General features: G+C 37.9%; 1 protein-coding gene across 4 annotated transcripts in view; it reads right to left on the bottom strand.

Moving 5' to 3' along the window:
- TNPO1 (transportin 1) overlaps positions 1-18,482 on the bottom strand; it is a 96,875-nt gene that overhangs the window by 30,006 nt on the left and 48,387 nt on the right. For all 4 annotated transcript variants that reach the window (XR_013380070.1, XR_013380071.1, XM_077898132.1 and 1 more), the window contains exons 7-9: positions 12,864-12,945; positions 9,229-9,351; positions 7,084-7,202 (exon numbers count right to left, since the gene is read on the bottom strand). Coding sequence is in view for 2 of the 4 variants with exons in the window: in XM_077898132.1 (XP_077754258.1) it covers positions 7,084-7,202; positions 9,229-9,351; positions 12,864-12,945 (324 nt within the window). In the remaining 2 variants the exon portion in view is untranslated. The remainder of the gene's footprint in view (positions 1-7,083; positions 7,203-9,228; positions 9,352-12,863; positions 12,946-18,482) is intronic.

Here is an 18,482-nt window from a genome sequence, read left to right as displayed (position 1 = left end):
ACGAGTATTCCTAATACAAAGCTGAGGCCTTTTACATGCTCATGCATGGGATCTACTGTTGGAATCTTAGTAGCTTGTCAACACTTAGAAATAAAACCAGTAGCAAAAAATTTACAATTTCTCCTCTAAGAATTTATCCTGAATATGCTAACACACATTCCCAATTCTTAAAGATTAATAATGTTCCTTGTAACAAAACTGGAAACAATATGAATATCCATCATTTAGGGCTTCGTTAGAAATAGGTTAAAAATGAAACACATATAGCACGGTTCAATTGGAGTTAAACATGAGATTACCCATGTCATTACTTGTATAAACAGACTATATAGGAATGATACACAAAAAATGCACACAAAAAAAGGTATTTTTGGGGAGAGAACTGAATAGGCAAAAAAGGGATAAAATTAATCATGTATTTCTAAATATTGTGACATTTTTACAATGAGCCTACATTCAGTATTTGCACTCCTTTTAATGAGAGATGATAGTGTTTAAAATGCAAAATATATTAGGTCTAAAGTAATTTATCCTAAATAATAATGCAAAAATGAAAGAGCTTTATCAACAAAGGTTATTATAGTCTTCACTAAAGAACATAGGAAATTTTAATACATTAAGAAATGAAGAACTTAAATTTCCAATAAAAAATTATTGAAATTGGGATATCATATCCAGTCTGAAGTATTAATGTAGTGATTAAGACACAATCAAGATGTCTGTAAACGTGGGATCCCAGGTATCTGGGATAGTTAAAAAAATTTACCAGTTCATGTAAGAAAAGGTCAAAATACTAACTTCGATTCCTTTTGTAGCTATGAGAATTTTAAGCTTTGACTAGTTTTTTTTTTTTTTTCTTTTTTAAAGATTTTATTTATTTATTCATGGAAGACACACAGAGAGAGGCAGAGGGAGAAGCAGACTCCATGCAGGGAGCCTGACGTGGGACTCGATCCTGGGTCTCCAGGATCATACGTCCTGGGCCGAAGGCGGCGCTAAACCGCTGTGCCACCGGGGCTGCCCCTGACTAGTTTCTTAAGTTTTGATGATTTTCTTTCTCACTGGCCCGTCACACACTTAAGAGTCTACTGGGGGGATCCCTGGGTGGCGCAGCGGTTTGGCGCCTGCCTTTGGCCCAGGGCGCGATCCTGGAGATCCGGGATCAAATCCCACGTCAGGCTCCCGGTGCATGGAGCCTGCTTCTCCCTCTGCCTGTGTCTCTGCCTCTCTCTCTCTCACTGTGTGCCTATCATGAATAAATAAAAATTTAAAAAAAAAAAAAAAAAAAAAAAGGGGTCTACTGGGGATAAAAAGTTATGAAAACCCTTGGGAAGCATTTAAAAAGTTCACAGTTCTAGGGACGCTTGGGTGGCTCAGTCAGTTGAACGTCCAATTCTTGGTTCAGGCTCAGTTTATGATCTCAGGGCCAGGAGATCAAGTCCATGTACACCTCTGTGCTCAGTGCTCAACCTGAGTATGCTTGGGATTCTTTTCTCTCCCACGCTTCTACACCCTGCCTCCGAGGGTACATATGTGCTCACATGTGCGCTCTCTCAAAATAAATAAAATCTTAAAAAACAAAGTCCACAGTTCTCTGGCTTCTGAATTCTACCTTTCACTGTTCGTGGTGGCTTGCGAAGTGTGAATAGATAAAAGAAGTTCATACTCATGACCACCAGCAGTGGGCTTATTAATAAGCACTTCCCTTAAAACCTATTGAGAAAGGTATTATGATCACCATTTTACAGAGGAGTCAACTAATGCTTAGAGAGGTTATTTTCACAAGGTCATTAATTTTAAATAATGGGAAAGTCAGAATTCAAAATCAGGCTGGCCTAACACCAAAAGTAATTTTCTTCCCCCATACCAGACATAAGAAACGCTCACTCTCTACATTCATGTGTTAGGCCTTTGTAGAGGCTTTATTCAAAGAATTAACTCCTTTAATGTCAATTAAATAAATATATGTGCAATACCAACTGTGAGTACAACTCTGTCATCAAGGAGAGAATATTATAAACCCTTGTTAACTAAAGGAATAGTAATAGGGAAAAGAAAGCAGTGGGGTTTAAAATTCCCTAGAGATATATACATAAAAAAGGGGGAGGGGGGACAGCCACACTTTGTTTAAAGTCCTTCTAAATTCTAAAATACAGATTAATAGTAATTTAACATTATAGCTAATATAACATGACTATATAAAATTTATAATAAAACCCAATTTCATAAGCTATAGGCATTTTGCAGCTGAGTCAGATTCATTTCCATCACCAATACAAAAAAATCATTCATCTTTGGGACGCCTGGGTGGCTCAGCGGTTGAGCGTCTGCCTTCAGCTCAGGAAGTGGCCCCGGGGTCCTGGGATGGAGTCCTGCATCGGCCTCCCTGCAGGGAGCCTGCTTCTCCCTCTGCCTGTTTCTCATGAATACCTACCTAAAATCTTTAAAGAAAAAATCATCTTTGGAACTTCGGGGAAATAGGGAGGACAGATGGCAGACTATAAAGACAGTGAGGCCCCCCCGCCCCTTTTTAAGATTTTTATTTATTCACAAGAGACACACAGAGAGAGGCAGAGACACAGGCAGAGGGAGAAGCAGGCTCCATGCAGGGAGCCTGATGTGAGACTTGATCCCGGGACCCCGGGGTCATACCCTGAGACAAAGGCAGACACTTAACACTGAGCCACCCAGGCGCCTCACCCTTTATTCTTTTTAAGATGGAAAAAATGGTAAAGTTATGGAGAAAGAAGTAAAAGATCACGTTCAAAGAGAGAATGTATCTATATTTGATAGAGTGAGGTCCCTGAAGAAAAGATTATGCTATCCAAGACCATCAGGAGAAAGACTGGTTAGGTGAAGACAACCTATGTGAAAATCTATCTTTAAGTTGTGGGGCAAGATGAAGGGTCATTTATTTTCCCTATAAAGCAGAAGTGCTCAGGATGAAAGAAGAGAATTCAGAAGAACAATGAAGGTTTGAACAGTTGTTCTAGTGAATGGAAGATAAAAGAGGATCTGAAAAAAGAAAAGTTGGCAGCATGAAGAGTCCACGTGACAGTAAAAACCATGGATTTCTATAGCCATCAATTCTCCTGGTGGTGTAATTTTCCCAAAAACACAAGACAAGAAGCAAAGACAGTTTTTAGAGCAGAGCAGGGGAGATGCAGGGTAGCTGGAGGTTTATGGTCAGTAGAGTTGACATGTGGATTATGATGTCTGTGCCAGAGAAAGAAAGAACGAAAAAATGTGCAGGAAATAAGGGAATGCTAAGCTGGTCAAGAAAATGAAGCTGGAAACTGAGATATGGAAATTAACTCTGACCATGCGGCAATGTGCCACGTGTCTGATGAATTCCAATCTTGTATGGCAGTTTATTATTTTTAGGTCTAATTGCCTCATGTAACCAATGGGAAAAAAAGAAATTTTTTCCCTTTCTTTTTAAAAGTAAGCTCTAGGGCAGCCCAGGTGGCTCAGCGGTTTAGCGCCACCTTCAGCCCAGGGTGTGATCCTGGAGTCCTGGGATTGAGTCCCATGGCGGGCTCCCTGCATGGAGCCTGCTTCTCCCTCTGCCTGTGTCTCTGCCTCTCTCTGTGTGCCTCTCATGAATAAATAGATAAATCTTAAAAAAATAAATAAATAAAAGTAAGCTCTATGCCCAACATGGGGCTTGAACTCACAACCCTGAGATCAAGGGTCGCATGTTTTACCAAATGAGCCAGGTAGGAGTCCCAACAGAAAGAGAACTTTTAATGCAACATCATGGGAAGGCAATAATGTTAACTGCAACCATGAATGTATCCTGAGACCTAAAATATGGACTAGGCATTAGGTTACTTGTTTTATGTGGATTAATCCATTTAACAGTGTCAGGAGATATTACTGCATAAGAATAAAGGCGAGGAAAAGCCAAAATAACTGGGATAAAAAAAGAAATGAAGACTTGCTCTACCAGATAGGAAAATATATATGATTAAATATTTAATAATCAAAAGAGAATAGTGGCTAAAAAAGAAAAAAAAAAGAAAAGACCAAGAGCCCAGAAACAAGTAAAAAAAATTTTTTTTAAAAGATTTTATTCATTTATTTATGAGACAGAGAGAGAGGCAGAGACACAGGCAGAGGGAGAAGCAAGCAGGCTCCCTGCAGGGAGCCCAATGCTGGGATGCCAGGATTGTGCCCTGAGCCGAAGGCAGACACTCAACTGCTGTGCCACCGAGGTGCCCCCAGATAAAACTTACCGTCATCCCTTGTCACTTTGGTGCTTTGTGAGTTCACACTAATAAGAGAGTTCTCACTACATATACAATTTTTACTCCTAAGCAAATAGTTTTTGCTCATAATAAAAACGAGTCTAGTTAACAATGCTAGGAAAAACTAGTATCTTTTATTATATTTTCTATCTCCGCATCAGATCAATGTTGATATTCTCCAGTTCTCAAAATATATTATTCAAATGAAAAATAAAAGCCTTGTTTAATATAAAAATGGATCCCAAACCAATGGTTTGGAAGATGTATAAATAAAAGCCAGTTATCACAGACTTGGGTTATTTAATATCAGCAGTAATTAGCACAGCAAAATGATTGAGTTCTGCTCTTATAACCTGCTACCAAGTTCTTGCCTGCTTTAAAGATATTTAGGTTTTATTAGTATAATGACCGAGTAGGAGCATGAAGCTAAAATTGCACATTATCAAGTACTTCCTAATGTTATAGCTTGGGTTTAAATTAACAGAATTTCTTCAGTTTATGTGAATCAATGTTTATATGACTTTTGGAGTCATACAGTCCTATAGTAAGAATCCAGCATATAGGGGTGCCTGGATGGCTCAGTCAGTTAAGCGGCTGCCCTTAGCTCAGGTCATGCATGATCCCAGGGTCCTGGGGTCGAGTCCTGCATTGGGCTCCCTGCTCGATGGGCAAGCCTGCTTCTCCCTCTCCACCACTGTGCTCTCTTGTGGATAGATATCCAGCATATTATAAAAGTGGCATCATAAGTAGGGAGAAAAAACATTAATATATGGATTTCCTAAAGAGAGAAAATCCATTTAGCACAACACCTGGCACTTTATTCCCAAATAAACTCCAGAGAGTAGAACAAAATAGAGGTGCAACTGCTGCTTTCTGGGTGGAAAAAGGATTTACTGAAAAAGAACTTTATGGACATGAAAATGAGATCATCCAAGCAATGTAAACATCTGGAAAAATGTGACCCCACCAATATTGTAACAAACTAAACAAGTGGCTTTGGTTTTTGCTCATCCAGATTGCTAAGACTGCATGCAATAGGCTGGGACACTGGTGCTGACTTTACCACACAACAGTTTGAAGTATTTATGCCCCTATGACCTTGGTAAAATTCACTTGTAAAGCTTTCTACCTGAGGGGCACCTGGGTGGTCATGGTCTCAGGGTTGTGAGGTTGAGCCCCGGGTCAGGCTCCACGTGGGCCATGAAGTCAGCCTCAGAGTCTCTCCCTCTCCCTCTGCCCTTCCCCACTGTCTTTCTCTTTCTTCCTCTCTATTTTTTTTTTTTAATTTTTTATTTATTTATGATAGTCACAGAGAGAGAGAGGCAGAGACATAGGCAGAGGGAGAAGCAGGCTCCATACACCGGGAGCCCGATGTGGGATTCGATCCCGGGTCTCCAGGATCGCACCCTAGGCCAAAGGCAGGCGCTAAACCGCTGCGCCACCCAGGGATCCCTCTTCCTCTCTAATAAAAGATTTCTACCTGGAAGAAGTAACCACTTATGGACAAGGAAAGATGCTGACTCGGCCATTATTTATGATTTTAAAAAAAGGGCAAACAATTTAAATATTCAATAACAGAAGAGTCAATTAAATATACATACATAGTATACACACCATGAGGGAAAAGTACTCAAAATTTAAAAATGATGATACAGAGAAAATTGCATAAAACAGAACTGAAAAGAATAAAAAAAATAGTATAATCAAAATTTTAAGCACTAAATATAGCTAGACACCACATGAAGTACTTTTTACAGACTAATACATTTAATTCCCTCCCCAATACTCTGAATAAATAGTATTTGGTGTATGGTACTAACACAGAAAAAAAAAAATCAAAGACAACATATCAAAACTACTCTTACTGATTACTCAGGGTGGTGAAAATTATTATTATTATTTTTTAAAGATTTTATTTATTTGAGAGAGAGCACAGTGGGGACAGAGGGAGAAGCAGACTGCCCACTGAACAGGCTGCCATGGGGCTCAATCCCAGGGTCATGACCTGAGTGAGCTAAAAGCAGACACTGAAACAACTCAGCCACCTGGGTACTCCTGAAAATTTCCAATTTTAATGTTTTTCTACGAGGCTGTATTTATTTTAAAAAGAAAAAAGCATTACTTTTAGAAGTAATTTTAATATATGTATCAAATCATTATGTTGTACACCTAAAACCAACACAATATTTTATGTCAATTATATCTCAATAAAATTGGAAAAAAGTATTTTTAAAAACCTGATGTAACAGCATTACAAATGGGCTTAATAACAGGCTAATAAAAAAACTAGAAAGCATCTATAACTATTGGAAAATCAGTTTTTGAGGGGAAAAAAAAAAACCCCATCAGAGTCCAGTCAAATTGAAATAATTAAAAAAGAACTGTGCCATGAATTATCCAAAATTATGATTTAGAATAAACCATGTAGTTAAAAAAAAAAAAAAAAACACTGAAAACAAAAAACAATGGCTTCCTGAAAAATCTCTTTAGTTATAACCAAGTTATGCCAAGTAAAATTAAGTCTGACTTTTTAGAACTTCATTCCCTGATGGCAGAAGAATGTCATCTAAAAAATGTAAAAATGAGGAATTACTGTTAATTTTTTTTAATATATTTTTTTAATTTTTATTTATTTATGATAGCTACAGAGAGAGAGAGAGGCAGAGGGAGAAGCAGGCTCCATGCATCGGGAGCCCGATGTGGGATTCCATCCCGGGTCTCCGGGATCGCGCCCTGGGCCAAAGGCAGGCGCCAAACCGCTGCGCCACCCAGGGATCCCCGAATTACTGTTAATTTTAAGAACAAGGTAGCATGCAAAAGAAGGAACACTTACTTAGGAAGATGCCTGACAAGTACATCTTTGCATATGGGTTGCTCAGCCAAAGTGAGCCAGAATTCACAAGCTTCTAAAGCCACATTTTCATCTTGATCTTGCGTCCTCTGTAGCATGTACTGAAAACAAAGCATTAATGTTAATCAATTTAAGTTATAAAACTAAAATAAACCTAATTATTTTTTTAGCAAATTAAAGGTCCTCTGCTACTGCCTTAACTTTACAGTGATTCTCAACCCAGGGTTTGGATTTTTCAAAAAGTTTCCGAGTCAACTCGAAAATGCAGCCAAACTTAACCACCGCTTTAGAATGCTGCCTAATGAAAAGTGTTCAAATCACGAATGGTGTATCTGCTTCTATACAGGTGTATTTTATGAAACCCTTGAGATTTTAAACCTGTATTAAAAATTGTCTTCTTAGATCAAAATAAAAAACTCCATTGTATCTTTCTTTAAAATGAAAAATCTTTTAATAACATCATAACTCAAGCTGTCTCTTGTATATATTTTCACATATGTAAAGTGATATACTATACAAATACAAAAGTAAATTTTTTAATATTTAGAAAGAAGTAGGGACATTTCCTAGTGCAACTGTAGTTTCCAACACGCCAAACCAAATTCACTCTTAATTGTAGGAATAACTGATCTTAAATTTACCCAAAGGCAGCGCCTACCCCTCTTAAAAAAAAAAACAAAAACAAACTTTACGTGTTAAAACAAAATAAATCTAATCAAAGGCACACATATGTTTTTCCAATGTACCCAAGCCTGGAAATGAGGTCAAGTGTTGCATGAAGTCTTTGTATTTATCCTTTGCCTGATTAGAACATCTCATGTGGCAAAACGTGGCAACACAACAGTCGTGATAGGCCAGCCGCTATTACATTCCACATGGTGTCCTACTACCTAGCTGAGTATTGCTAACTAACTGTGGCCCTGTAAGTTAGGCTCCCAGCTGTGACTCGACCCCAGCAAATGCTAAAACTTTCTGGTTAGCTCCGACTTACACTGAACTTTCAACCAATTCAACCTGATTCTTTCTAAGCACTTCAGGGAGAACAGGTTCATCACTTATTCCCACCTAATCCTGCTGCCTATCTTTACCTCTACAATGATCTTTCCTTAGGTTTTGGAAAAGGAGTTGCTGTACGCTGTAGATGCTGGCCTTTTTCTTACAACTGTTAGACCCCCATTCTTTAAAAAAAGATCTTCCTTCTGCATACCATATCTCTGGAAGTGAAAAGAGGATCTACACCTTATTTAGGGGCTCCTGGGTGTCTCAGTTGGTTAAGTGTCTCCCTTCAGCTCAGGTCATGATCCCGAGTCCCAGGATCAAGCCCCACATTGGGCTCCCCGCTTAGTGGGGAGCTTGCTTCTCCCTCTGCCTCTCACCCTGCTCGTGCTCTCTCTCTCATAAATAAAATCTTAAAAAAAACAAACACCATATTATTTAATACACTTGCAAGCTATATACTAATGTACAACTATAGCCAGTAATATAAAAATTAGGTCATACAATTTGATTCTAGCAGGACTATTGTCCAAACAAGTTTTGTTCTAATAATAATTTTATTTTGTTACTATGTATTACTTCCTTTAAATATGGTTAACTCTTGATCAACGTATACTCAGAATTTCCTAGTAAAATTATTTTAATTGCAGAGGGATTGAAATAGTCTTTTAATATCTAAATGGTTTGCTGCAACTAACAATTATGTATTTTCGTCTCAGAAATTTCACTTTTACCATAAATCGTTAAGTGGGTCAGATCAATACTACCAGCAATGGATGGAAAGCAAACACTTAACTTTAATTCCAAACTCCAAAGACATAAGAATGTGCCACTTAATTTAACAGTTTTAGTGATCATTTGGTCTAACACATATCTAATTAACATAGAAATATTTAAATTATTTTGTGTTCTTCTGGTTAACAGCTCTTTTCCTTTAAGTAAATTTCTCTCTTTATAAACCTCTTTAATCTCACGAAAATCACCATAAGATATTTTTAAGACCATCATGAAGTGTTTTTCAGTTATTCGCCAGCAAATGTCTTAAATAAATCTAACATTATACATTTTGTTCCCAAGGTTTTTCTGGGGGGGGGGAAATGGAGGAATGAGCTTTTAAGTCCCCTGTATTACCTCAACTATGTTATGCATGTGAGGAAGCAGGCGATCCATTCGAACTTCAAGCAACATCACAAGTGCCCGGCACACATTTTTCCGTACCTCTGGTTCTTCATCACCAGCCAAAGCAAAGAGATTCTATTGCATAAGAAACATCGTTTTCTAGTTAAGCATCCAATATATTAGAAAGGTTTATACATAACAACCAGTCATCTGTAAGTAACATTTAAAGAAACTCTAAGGTAAGGTACAAATAAAGACTGAATCAACTGAACTGCAATATTAAGTTGTAAAAACAATTAATTAAATGTAGGATGGTAATTGCCAGAAACTGTGATTTTGATAAAATGATCTAACGCCATTCTTTTGGAAACAATGATTGGCTGTGTTTTAAGTTAACTTTTAGTTTGTGAGAATAAAATCGTGTCATTAGGACACGGGGCATTCATCTAGCTCACCCAGAGGATAATCTTTAAGACACAATTTGATTTTCCTTCAGAGGTACTGTCTGTCAAGAGATTATTTCTACCAATCCTGAGTCTTAAGGTAGTAACAGGTATAAGTTCTTAACAAGCATCAACAATGGAGAAATAGCCTTAACCCCAAACTGCTGCTGCTCACCAAGTCAACTACTGAGGAAATAGCAAAAGCAGCCACTGGTCTCAAGCTGTTCTTAACAAGCTTGTCACCAAGGTTATGGGGGAAAAAAGCCTGAATAAACAACAGGCTATTTCATTTCATCTTCAAGACATTATTATTCAATTTTACAGATAAAGTAAAAGTTTAGAAGTTATGTAACTTGCTAGGCAGGGGGAATCTGAATATGGTTTTCATGGAATTTTAGGTCCACACTCATTTCACTGTACCAACCAGCCTCCACTAGGAGAACAAGTTGTCTTTTGTACGGGTTGCAAAATGGACATGTGAGAAGAAAAAACAGCCTTCCTCCTCTCATTCCTGAATTTTTCTTTAACTGCACAGACTTCAAAGTAGTAAAAAGATCATTAAAAAGACAGGAAAAATCCAATGTGTCCCATCTTTTCTCAAAAATCACAGACACATCTCCAAATAGATGAACCTGAAATCTTATTACAAGGGGGGTAAGACAATGGAGAAATTCAAGTATCAAATGTGACAGCATGTGAAGTATTGTGGCAAAATTTTAAAAACTTCACTTCCCCAAGTCCTGCCTCTGCATTTGACACTCTGTACTTCCTTTTTAAATGTTTTACATGCACATTCTTTATTTAATCTGATATCTTTGTCTTAAGTACAATATCTATCTTTGCCAAGGTAGGTCTTAGCCACTGTTAGTAACCAATACACTTTTCATTCAATATTGTCAGACTCAGCAGACTTAATATTTGCCCCTGAGGAAAAAAAAATAAGAAATAAACGATTCTTTTAGCAAATGGTTTGAGGGCCTACGATGTGTCTGGTGGTTTACTCCTCCTATAGGATGGAAAACTGCTCGAATCTTTTAGGATTACCAAGAAGCAAAGAAATGTTAACATGGTATTTAACACCAATGGGAATATTTTAAAATGTTGGTAAACGTTTCTGCTCCACTTGCTAAGTGCTAAAGTTCATGTGGAATGCAAAAGCTTTCAGAAGAGAATTTTATTTCTTTTATTCTAAATTATATTTCTGTGTAAGATTTTGGTATATCTATCCTTGTTCCCCTTTTAAGCTGTGAAATACTAAGAAGAGCTACTACTAAAATTACGAATTCTAAAAATAATAATAGCTGTAGCTAACCTGTACGCTTGCTTATTCTGTAGCAGGCATTGTTCTAATTTAGTTACAGCAAATATCTTTTTAACAATCCAAGAGGTAGATCTATTATTAGCCTCATTTTACAGATGATGAAACTGAAAACATCAGTTAAATTATGTGCCCAAGGTTAACGGCTGTAGGGCTGAGCTTTATTTGAACTCAGGTAGTCTTATTCTAAGACCTCTAACATTATCCACTACCCTCTACACCAAAGTGTAGGCATAAAATTTATGTATCCCTAGCACCAAGCACAGAGTCTGATTCAGAGTATGACTCAGTAAATATACTGAAGACTCATGTTTTAGTTTCAGCTTTTAAATGGCGAGAGGATCTTTATGGCTACTACTCCTAGTCTACCAGTAAGAAATGATCAGAAAGAAGCTGGTCAATTTAAGTTTTGAGGAAAAATTATGACAGTATTCCCCCCCTTTTCTCTTAATTGTCCCAACAAGAATACTAGCAGGATGGCCTCCAAAATTTTTAAGAACTGGGGCTGGGGAGTGGGGAGTGTGTGCCTAGGATGGCTTAGTCAGTGAGACTATTGATTCTGGCTCATGTCATCATCTCATGGGTGTAAGATCAAGCCCTACATTGGGCTCCACACTCAGAGGAAGTTTGCTTGAGAAGTTTGCTCCCTCCTCCAACCCAAGCTGGCTCTCTAAACCTATGACAAGATGTTCAACATGACTAATGACAGAGAAGTAAACCACTGACTTAATAACAAAACACAATTTTTAATCTATTTGACTGGCAAAAACTAAAATATATGACAATACTAAAGGCTGAATGTGTGCATCCCGAGAATCTTGTGCTTTGTTAATAGTACTATTTGATGCAACCGCTCTGGACAATTCTGGTGGTTCTCTCCTTGTTATTTGCCTTATGTCCCAGAAGCTCCTCCCCCAAAATTTTATGTCTTCCTAGAGAAACTCTTGCAAATAGACCAAAGGAGACAACCAAAGCAACTCAGAGGAAGTTTGCTTGAGATTCTTGCCCCCTCCTCCAACCCAAGCTGGCTCTCTAAAAATAAATAAATAGATAAGTCTTAAAAGAAAAAAAAAAAAAGCTGAAGGAATAGACTTTCATTTAATGAAAATATAAGTGAAGTGCTTAGAGAATTTTAATGACTTGTTCACAGGACGCCTGGGTGGCTCAGTGGTTGAGCGTCTGCCTTCAGTTCAGGGCGTGACCCCGGGGTCCTGTGATCGAGTCCCACATCAGGCTCCCTGCATAGAGACTGCTCTCCCTCTGCCTATGGCTCTGCCTCTCTGTCTCTCTCATGAATAAATAAAATCTTAAACAACAACAACAACAACAACAAAACCAACCTGTTTACGATTGCTGTTACCAAGTAGTAGTAGTTCTGAAGAATTCTACTGCTTAGGGTTTATGGCCAGAAAAACATGCTTACGTTGTCTTTCTGCTTTTAGGTATAAAGTATAAGGTATAAAAGGGTCTTTAGAAACACTTGCTGAGATTTAAGAGTCAATTTTTTCCTGACACCTCTAATTCTACAATGGTTTAGTCTGTGCCTTCAGATTCTTAAGATTATTCAGATTCACTGATGTTTTATATTTCAAATACTAAAGTGAACTGGGAGATTCAATTTATATTTGGAATTTGAATAGTATATTCAAATAAAAAAATCTCTAGTCAAGATATTAAACACCCACATACCATAATCAATGTTTGTATTGTACATTAAAAAGTTTAACAGAAGGAAAATGCTTTAATATAAGTCAACAAAAGTCACAAAGTCTACACTATATCCAATTTAATTTTTTTTTTTCCAATTTTAATACTACCAGAAATAATTTAACATCTAACTTTGCTAAAACCAAAGGGGGTGGGGGGGAGAGGGAGACAAATCTTACCTCAATAAAAGAATCAATGTGCAACATCAGAGCTTGAGTCCTACTGATGATAAACTGATTGACACATGCAACAGCATGAGACCTAGAAACAAAATTTAAAATTTAACACATGCACACTGCAGCTTTTTTCTATTTACAGAAGACTGACAGAAACTTAAAATATTCCTCCATAAAATAATTATGGTGTACATATAGCTATAAATATATGTATTCATACATATGTACATATATACACAAATACATACTCTTAAAAGAATAAACTTTGTATATTCAACACAGAATATGAATATTAAGTGAAAAACACAGGTTCTAGAACATTGTTAGTACTTCTCTGAAAGTACAATGTGTCAGAAAGGACACTGCACATTTTTAATAGTGGATACCTCTGAAGAGTGGGAAGGCGGATGGAAACATAATGGAAATTTATTTTATATACGTACAGATTTTAAAATAGTGGGTTTATATTTATTCCTTTTAAAACTAAAAATGAGAAAAACTCTCCGATCTTTATGTTTAGATCTAGCCAATTCAACTCCACAGCAATTCCTAATGGCACCACCTTTAAAAACACACCCATAATCCAATCACTTCTTACCAACCTCACTTCTTCCCTAGTCCAAGCCATAATTTCCTACCAGGATTACTCCAACGGGCTCTAACTGGCTAACTTCTGCTATACCAAACCCTACCACAACCTTTTAGATACACATGAATATCACATCACACCGTTGTTCAGATTACTCCAAAAAACAAATAAAAAAACCCCACCATAATCTACTTTTCCTACAGAAACTCAGATGGCAAATATTCTAAGACCTCTGTGGCACTTCATCCCCCATTCCCCAAACACAACCTTTTAAAATATAAAATCACTCTTAGCTCCTATTATGGGCTGAATTTGGCCCCATGGGTCACAGTTTGCGGACTACAGACCTAGACATTCCATTATAATGTGGTTACTCTGCTCTCCTAAACTTCATTTCTTACTGTACTACACAAAGCTTTCTTCTTTTGTCACTGTAAAAGGCTTGTCCCCAACTCCAGAGCCTTTACACTTGCTGTTCCCTGTTTTAAATGTCCTTCTCCTTGACCTTTCGAAGATTTGCTACTTTACTTTGTTCAGAGTCTCTGCACATGCTACCTTTACAGAAAACGTATGTACGATACCTGTGAATCACAGTCTAACCCCTTAGTCTCGTTACTTTTCCACAGTATTCATCATGGAATTTTATCGTCTGTCCTGTTTGCCTCTTCTGATAACCCAAGAGAAAAAGACAAAAAGGTACCACAGCCAGCCAATAAACCTATGACAAGATGTTCAACATGACTAATGACAGAGAAGTAAACCACTGACTTAATAACAAAACACAATTTTTAATCTATTTGACTGGCAAAAACTAAAATATATGACAATACTAAAGGCTGAATGTGTGCATCCCGAGAATCTTGTGCTTTGTTAATAGTACTATTTGATGCAACCGCTCTGGACAATTCTGGTGGTTCTCTCCTTGTTATTTGCCTTATGTCCCAGAAGCTCCTCCCCCAAAATTTTATGTCTTCCTAGAGAAACTCTTGCAAATAGACCAAAGGAGACAACCAAATAAATGCTTTCAGCACCACTATCCACAACAGCAAATACTTGGAAGCCACCCAAAGGTCAGAAGCGGAGAGGAGGGTTGAGGAAAGAGCATGAGTAAATAGTGTAATCGTCATGCCTAGTAGTATACCATAGTCAAAACAAATGAGCTATAACGACAAAATATGGATGAATCTTAGCAACATAATATTAAATTTAAGAAGTCAGATCAAATTCAGTACAATATTTTTATAAAGTTAAAAACAAAGACCTACATACCCTTTATATCTATACGCAGTAAACTTATTTTTTAGCAATGTAAGAGAAGGAAAAAGTTGGGATTAGATGTGGGTTATGGTCCTCAAGACCTCAGCTCTTGTTCAGGGTGGCAGATTTGAGTGCTTATTGTTAAAAATAATAAGTAATTGAAGACTAAATGGAAGTGGGCCATGATGACAATGTTATGAGCTAAAAATCATAACCCAGGCAGCCTGGGTGGCTCAACGGTTTAGCGCCTGCCTTCATCCCAGGGCATGACCCTGGTAACCCCGGATCAAGTCTTACGCCGGGCTCCCTGCATGCAGCCTGCTTCTCCCTCCACCTGTGCCTCTGTCTGTCTCCTCTCTGTGTACTCTCATGAATAAATAATAAAATCTTTAAAAAAATAAAAAATAAAAATCATAACCCAACTTTGTGTACCTGTGGTACGATTTAAAAAATAAAATAGTTCTGATTTTTCAATAGCTCATTCCTTTGCCTCATTCTATATTCTTAAAATTCAGTAGTGAGCTATTCAACATAGTATTAGAAGTCCTAGCCTCAGCAATCAGGCAACAAAAAGAAATAAAAGGCATTCAAATTGGCAAAGAAGAAGTCGAACTCCCTCTTTGCAGATGACATGACACTGTACATAGAAAACCCAAAAGACTCCACCCCAAGATTGCTAGAACTCATACAGCAATTCAGCCGTGTGGCAGGATACAAAATCAATGCCCAGAAATCAGGGGCATTTCTATACACTAACAAGAAAGAGAAATTAAGGAGTCAATCCCATTTACAATTGGACCCAAAAGCATAAGATACCCAGGAATAAACCTAACCAAAGAGGTAAAGGATCTATACCCTAAAAACTACAGAACACTTGTGAAAGAAATGGAGGAAGACACAAAGAGATGGAAAAATATTCCATGCTCATGGATTGGAAGAATTAATATTGTGAAAATGTCAATGCTACCCAGGGCAATTTACACGTTTAATGCAATCCCTATCAAAATACCATGGACTTTCTTCAGAGAGTTGGAACAAATCATCTTAAGATTTGTGTGGAATCAGAAAAGACCCTGAATAGCCAGGGGAATATTAAAAAAGAAAACCATATCAGGGGGCATCACAATGCCAGATTTCAGGTTGTACTACAAAGCTGTGGTCATCAAGACAGTGTGGTCCTGGCACAGAAACAGACACAGAGATCAATGGAACAGAACAGAGAATCCAGAAATGGGCCCTCAACTCTATGGTCAACTAATATTTGACAAAGCAGGAAAGACTATCCACTGGAAAAAGGACAGTCTCTTCAATAAATGGTGCTGGGAAAAATGGACATCCACATGCAGAAGAATGAAACTAGACCATTCTCTTACACCAGACACAAAGATACACTCAAAATGGATGAAAGATCTAAATGTGAGACAAGATTCCATCAAAATCCTAGAGGAGAACACAGGCAACACCCTTTTTGAACTTGGCCACAGCAATTTCTTGCAAGATACATCCAGGAAGGCAAGCGAAACAAAAGCAAAAATGAACTACTGGGACTTCATCAGGATCAAAAGCTTCTGGACAGCAAAAGAAACAGTCAACAAAACTAAAAGACAACCTACAGATGGGAGATGATATTTGCAAATGACGTATCAGATAAACGGCTAGTTTCCAAGATCTATAAAGAACTTATTAAACTCAACAGCAAAGAAACAAACAACCCAATCATGAAATGGGGCAGAAGACATGAACAGAAATCTCAGAGGAAGACAGAGACATGGCCAACAAGCACAGGAGAACATGCTTCGCATCACTGGCCATCAGGGAAATACACATCAAAACCACAATGAGATACCACCTCACCCCAGTGAGAATGGGGAAAATTAACAAGGCAGGAAACCACAAATGTTGGAGAGGATGCGGAGAAAGGAGAACCCCTTGCACTGTTGGTGGGAATGTGAAGTGGTGCAGCCACTCTGGAAAACTGTGTGGAGGTTCCTCAAAGAGTTAAAAATAGATCTGCCCTACGACCCAGCAATTGCACTGCTGGGGATTTACCCCAAAGATACAGAAGCAGGGAAACGCCGGGACACCTGCACCCCGATGTTTATAGCAGCAATGTCCACAATAGCCAAACTGTGGAAGGAGCCTCGGTGCCCATTGACAGATGATGGGTAAAGAAGCTGTGGTCTATGTATACAATGAAATATTCCCCAGCCATTAGAAACGACAAATCCCCACCATTTGCTTCGACGTTGATGGACTTGGAGGGTATTATGTGGAGTGAAATAAGTCAATCGGAAAGAGACAAACATCATATGTCTCATTCATTTGGGGAATATAAAAATTAGTGAAAGGGATTAAAGGGAAAGGAGAGAAAAATGAGTGAAAATATCAGTGAGGGTGACAAAACATGAGAGACTCCTAACTCTGGGAAATGAACAAGGGGTAGTGAAAGGGGAGGCGGGCAGGGGGGTTGGGGTGACTGGGTGATGGGCACTGAGGGGGGCACTTGGCGGGATAAGCACTGGGTGTCATGCTAAATGTTGGCAAATTGAACTCCAATAAAAAAAAAAAAGTTCAGTAGTGATTTTGAGATGAAAGAACATGTTTACTTTTAATGCTAAGAACTGGTCACCAAAAATTGAGTTTCTTAGAAGTATGCAAATTACACTTTCTTTCATCACCTTAATTCAAAGATTAAATAACAACTTCCTAGGGAACATGAACTCTATCTAGTTAACTATTTTGGAAAGAGTAACATTTTATTTTGGGAATGTTACTATTTACTTCAATGACACTACCATAAATGACCAGCTATTAAGTTCCTTCTCTGAGAACCACGCTGTATTAAGTACCACCTAAGATAAAAAGTAACTGAAATAAAATTGAGAAAAAAAAAAAAAAGAACTAAAGAGGATTTAAGCAAGAAAAAGATTCTTGATTACCCTCTGTTCACACTTTTGAAAACATAATCCTTTGAATACAGCTTGGAATCTGGGAGTAAGCTCCAAAGGACATCTAAACTAACAGTTAATGGCGTATGCATTTAGGTTCCTGCTGTTGGCTATCCTTAAATAACTGCCTCTAGGATTCTGCACAACTTCTATTTTAAATAGTAATATGGTTTTTGATTATTCTACACAAAAGCACGAAGCACTGACAACTGGAAACAACAAAATCAAAGCAACAATCAAGAGCAATGACTCAAAAAAAACAAAAGAGCAATGACTCTTACACAATAACAAACAAAAAAGACAAGTTAGATTAAAATATGTTAATTGGAGAGGAGGGAAAAAACATACGGCACAGTTGGGGGAACCTCTGGTGAAGTAACAGGAGTCTTACATACTTTGATAGTGCGAAAGCATCATCGTAATTATAGCTTGATAGGATAATAGATGATAATCAAATTGGCCAAAGGTTAATATTTAAATATTTTAACAACTATATGCTAGGCACTATGCAATAAACTATAAATATAGAGGAAAACAAAACAGGCCATGGTTAATTTCTGGCCAAGCAGGCCTACTGGTTTCAGAGTGTATTCAAAAATCGTCCACCTTCATGCTCAAAACATTAACTAGATGTAAGACTCTTAATCTAGGGCAGCCCTGGTGGCTCAGCAGTTTAGCACTGCCTTCAGCCCATGGCGTGATCCTGGGGTCCCGGGATCAGGTCCCGCATTGGGCTCCCTGCATGGAGCCTGCTTCTCCCTCTGCCTGTGTCTCTGCTTCTGCCTCTCTCTCTCTCTCAGGCATAAATAAATAAAATCTTTTTTTTTT

Source organism: Canis aureus, chromosome 5 (assembly GCF_053574225.1).
Source record: "Canis aureus isolate CA01 chromosome 5, VMU_Caureus_v.1.0, whole genome shotgun sequence".
Classification (NCBI taxonomy): Eukaryota; Metazoa; Chordata; class Mammalia; order Carnivora; family Canidae; genus Canis; species Canis aureus.
The sequence above is the reverse complement of the archived record's forward strand: the minus strand, read 5'-3'. Positions and strand labels throughout refer to the sequence as shown.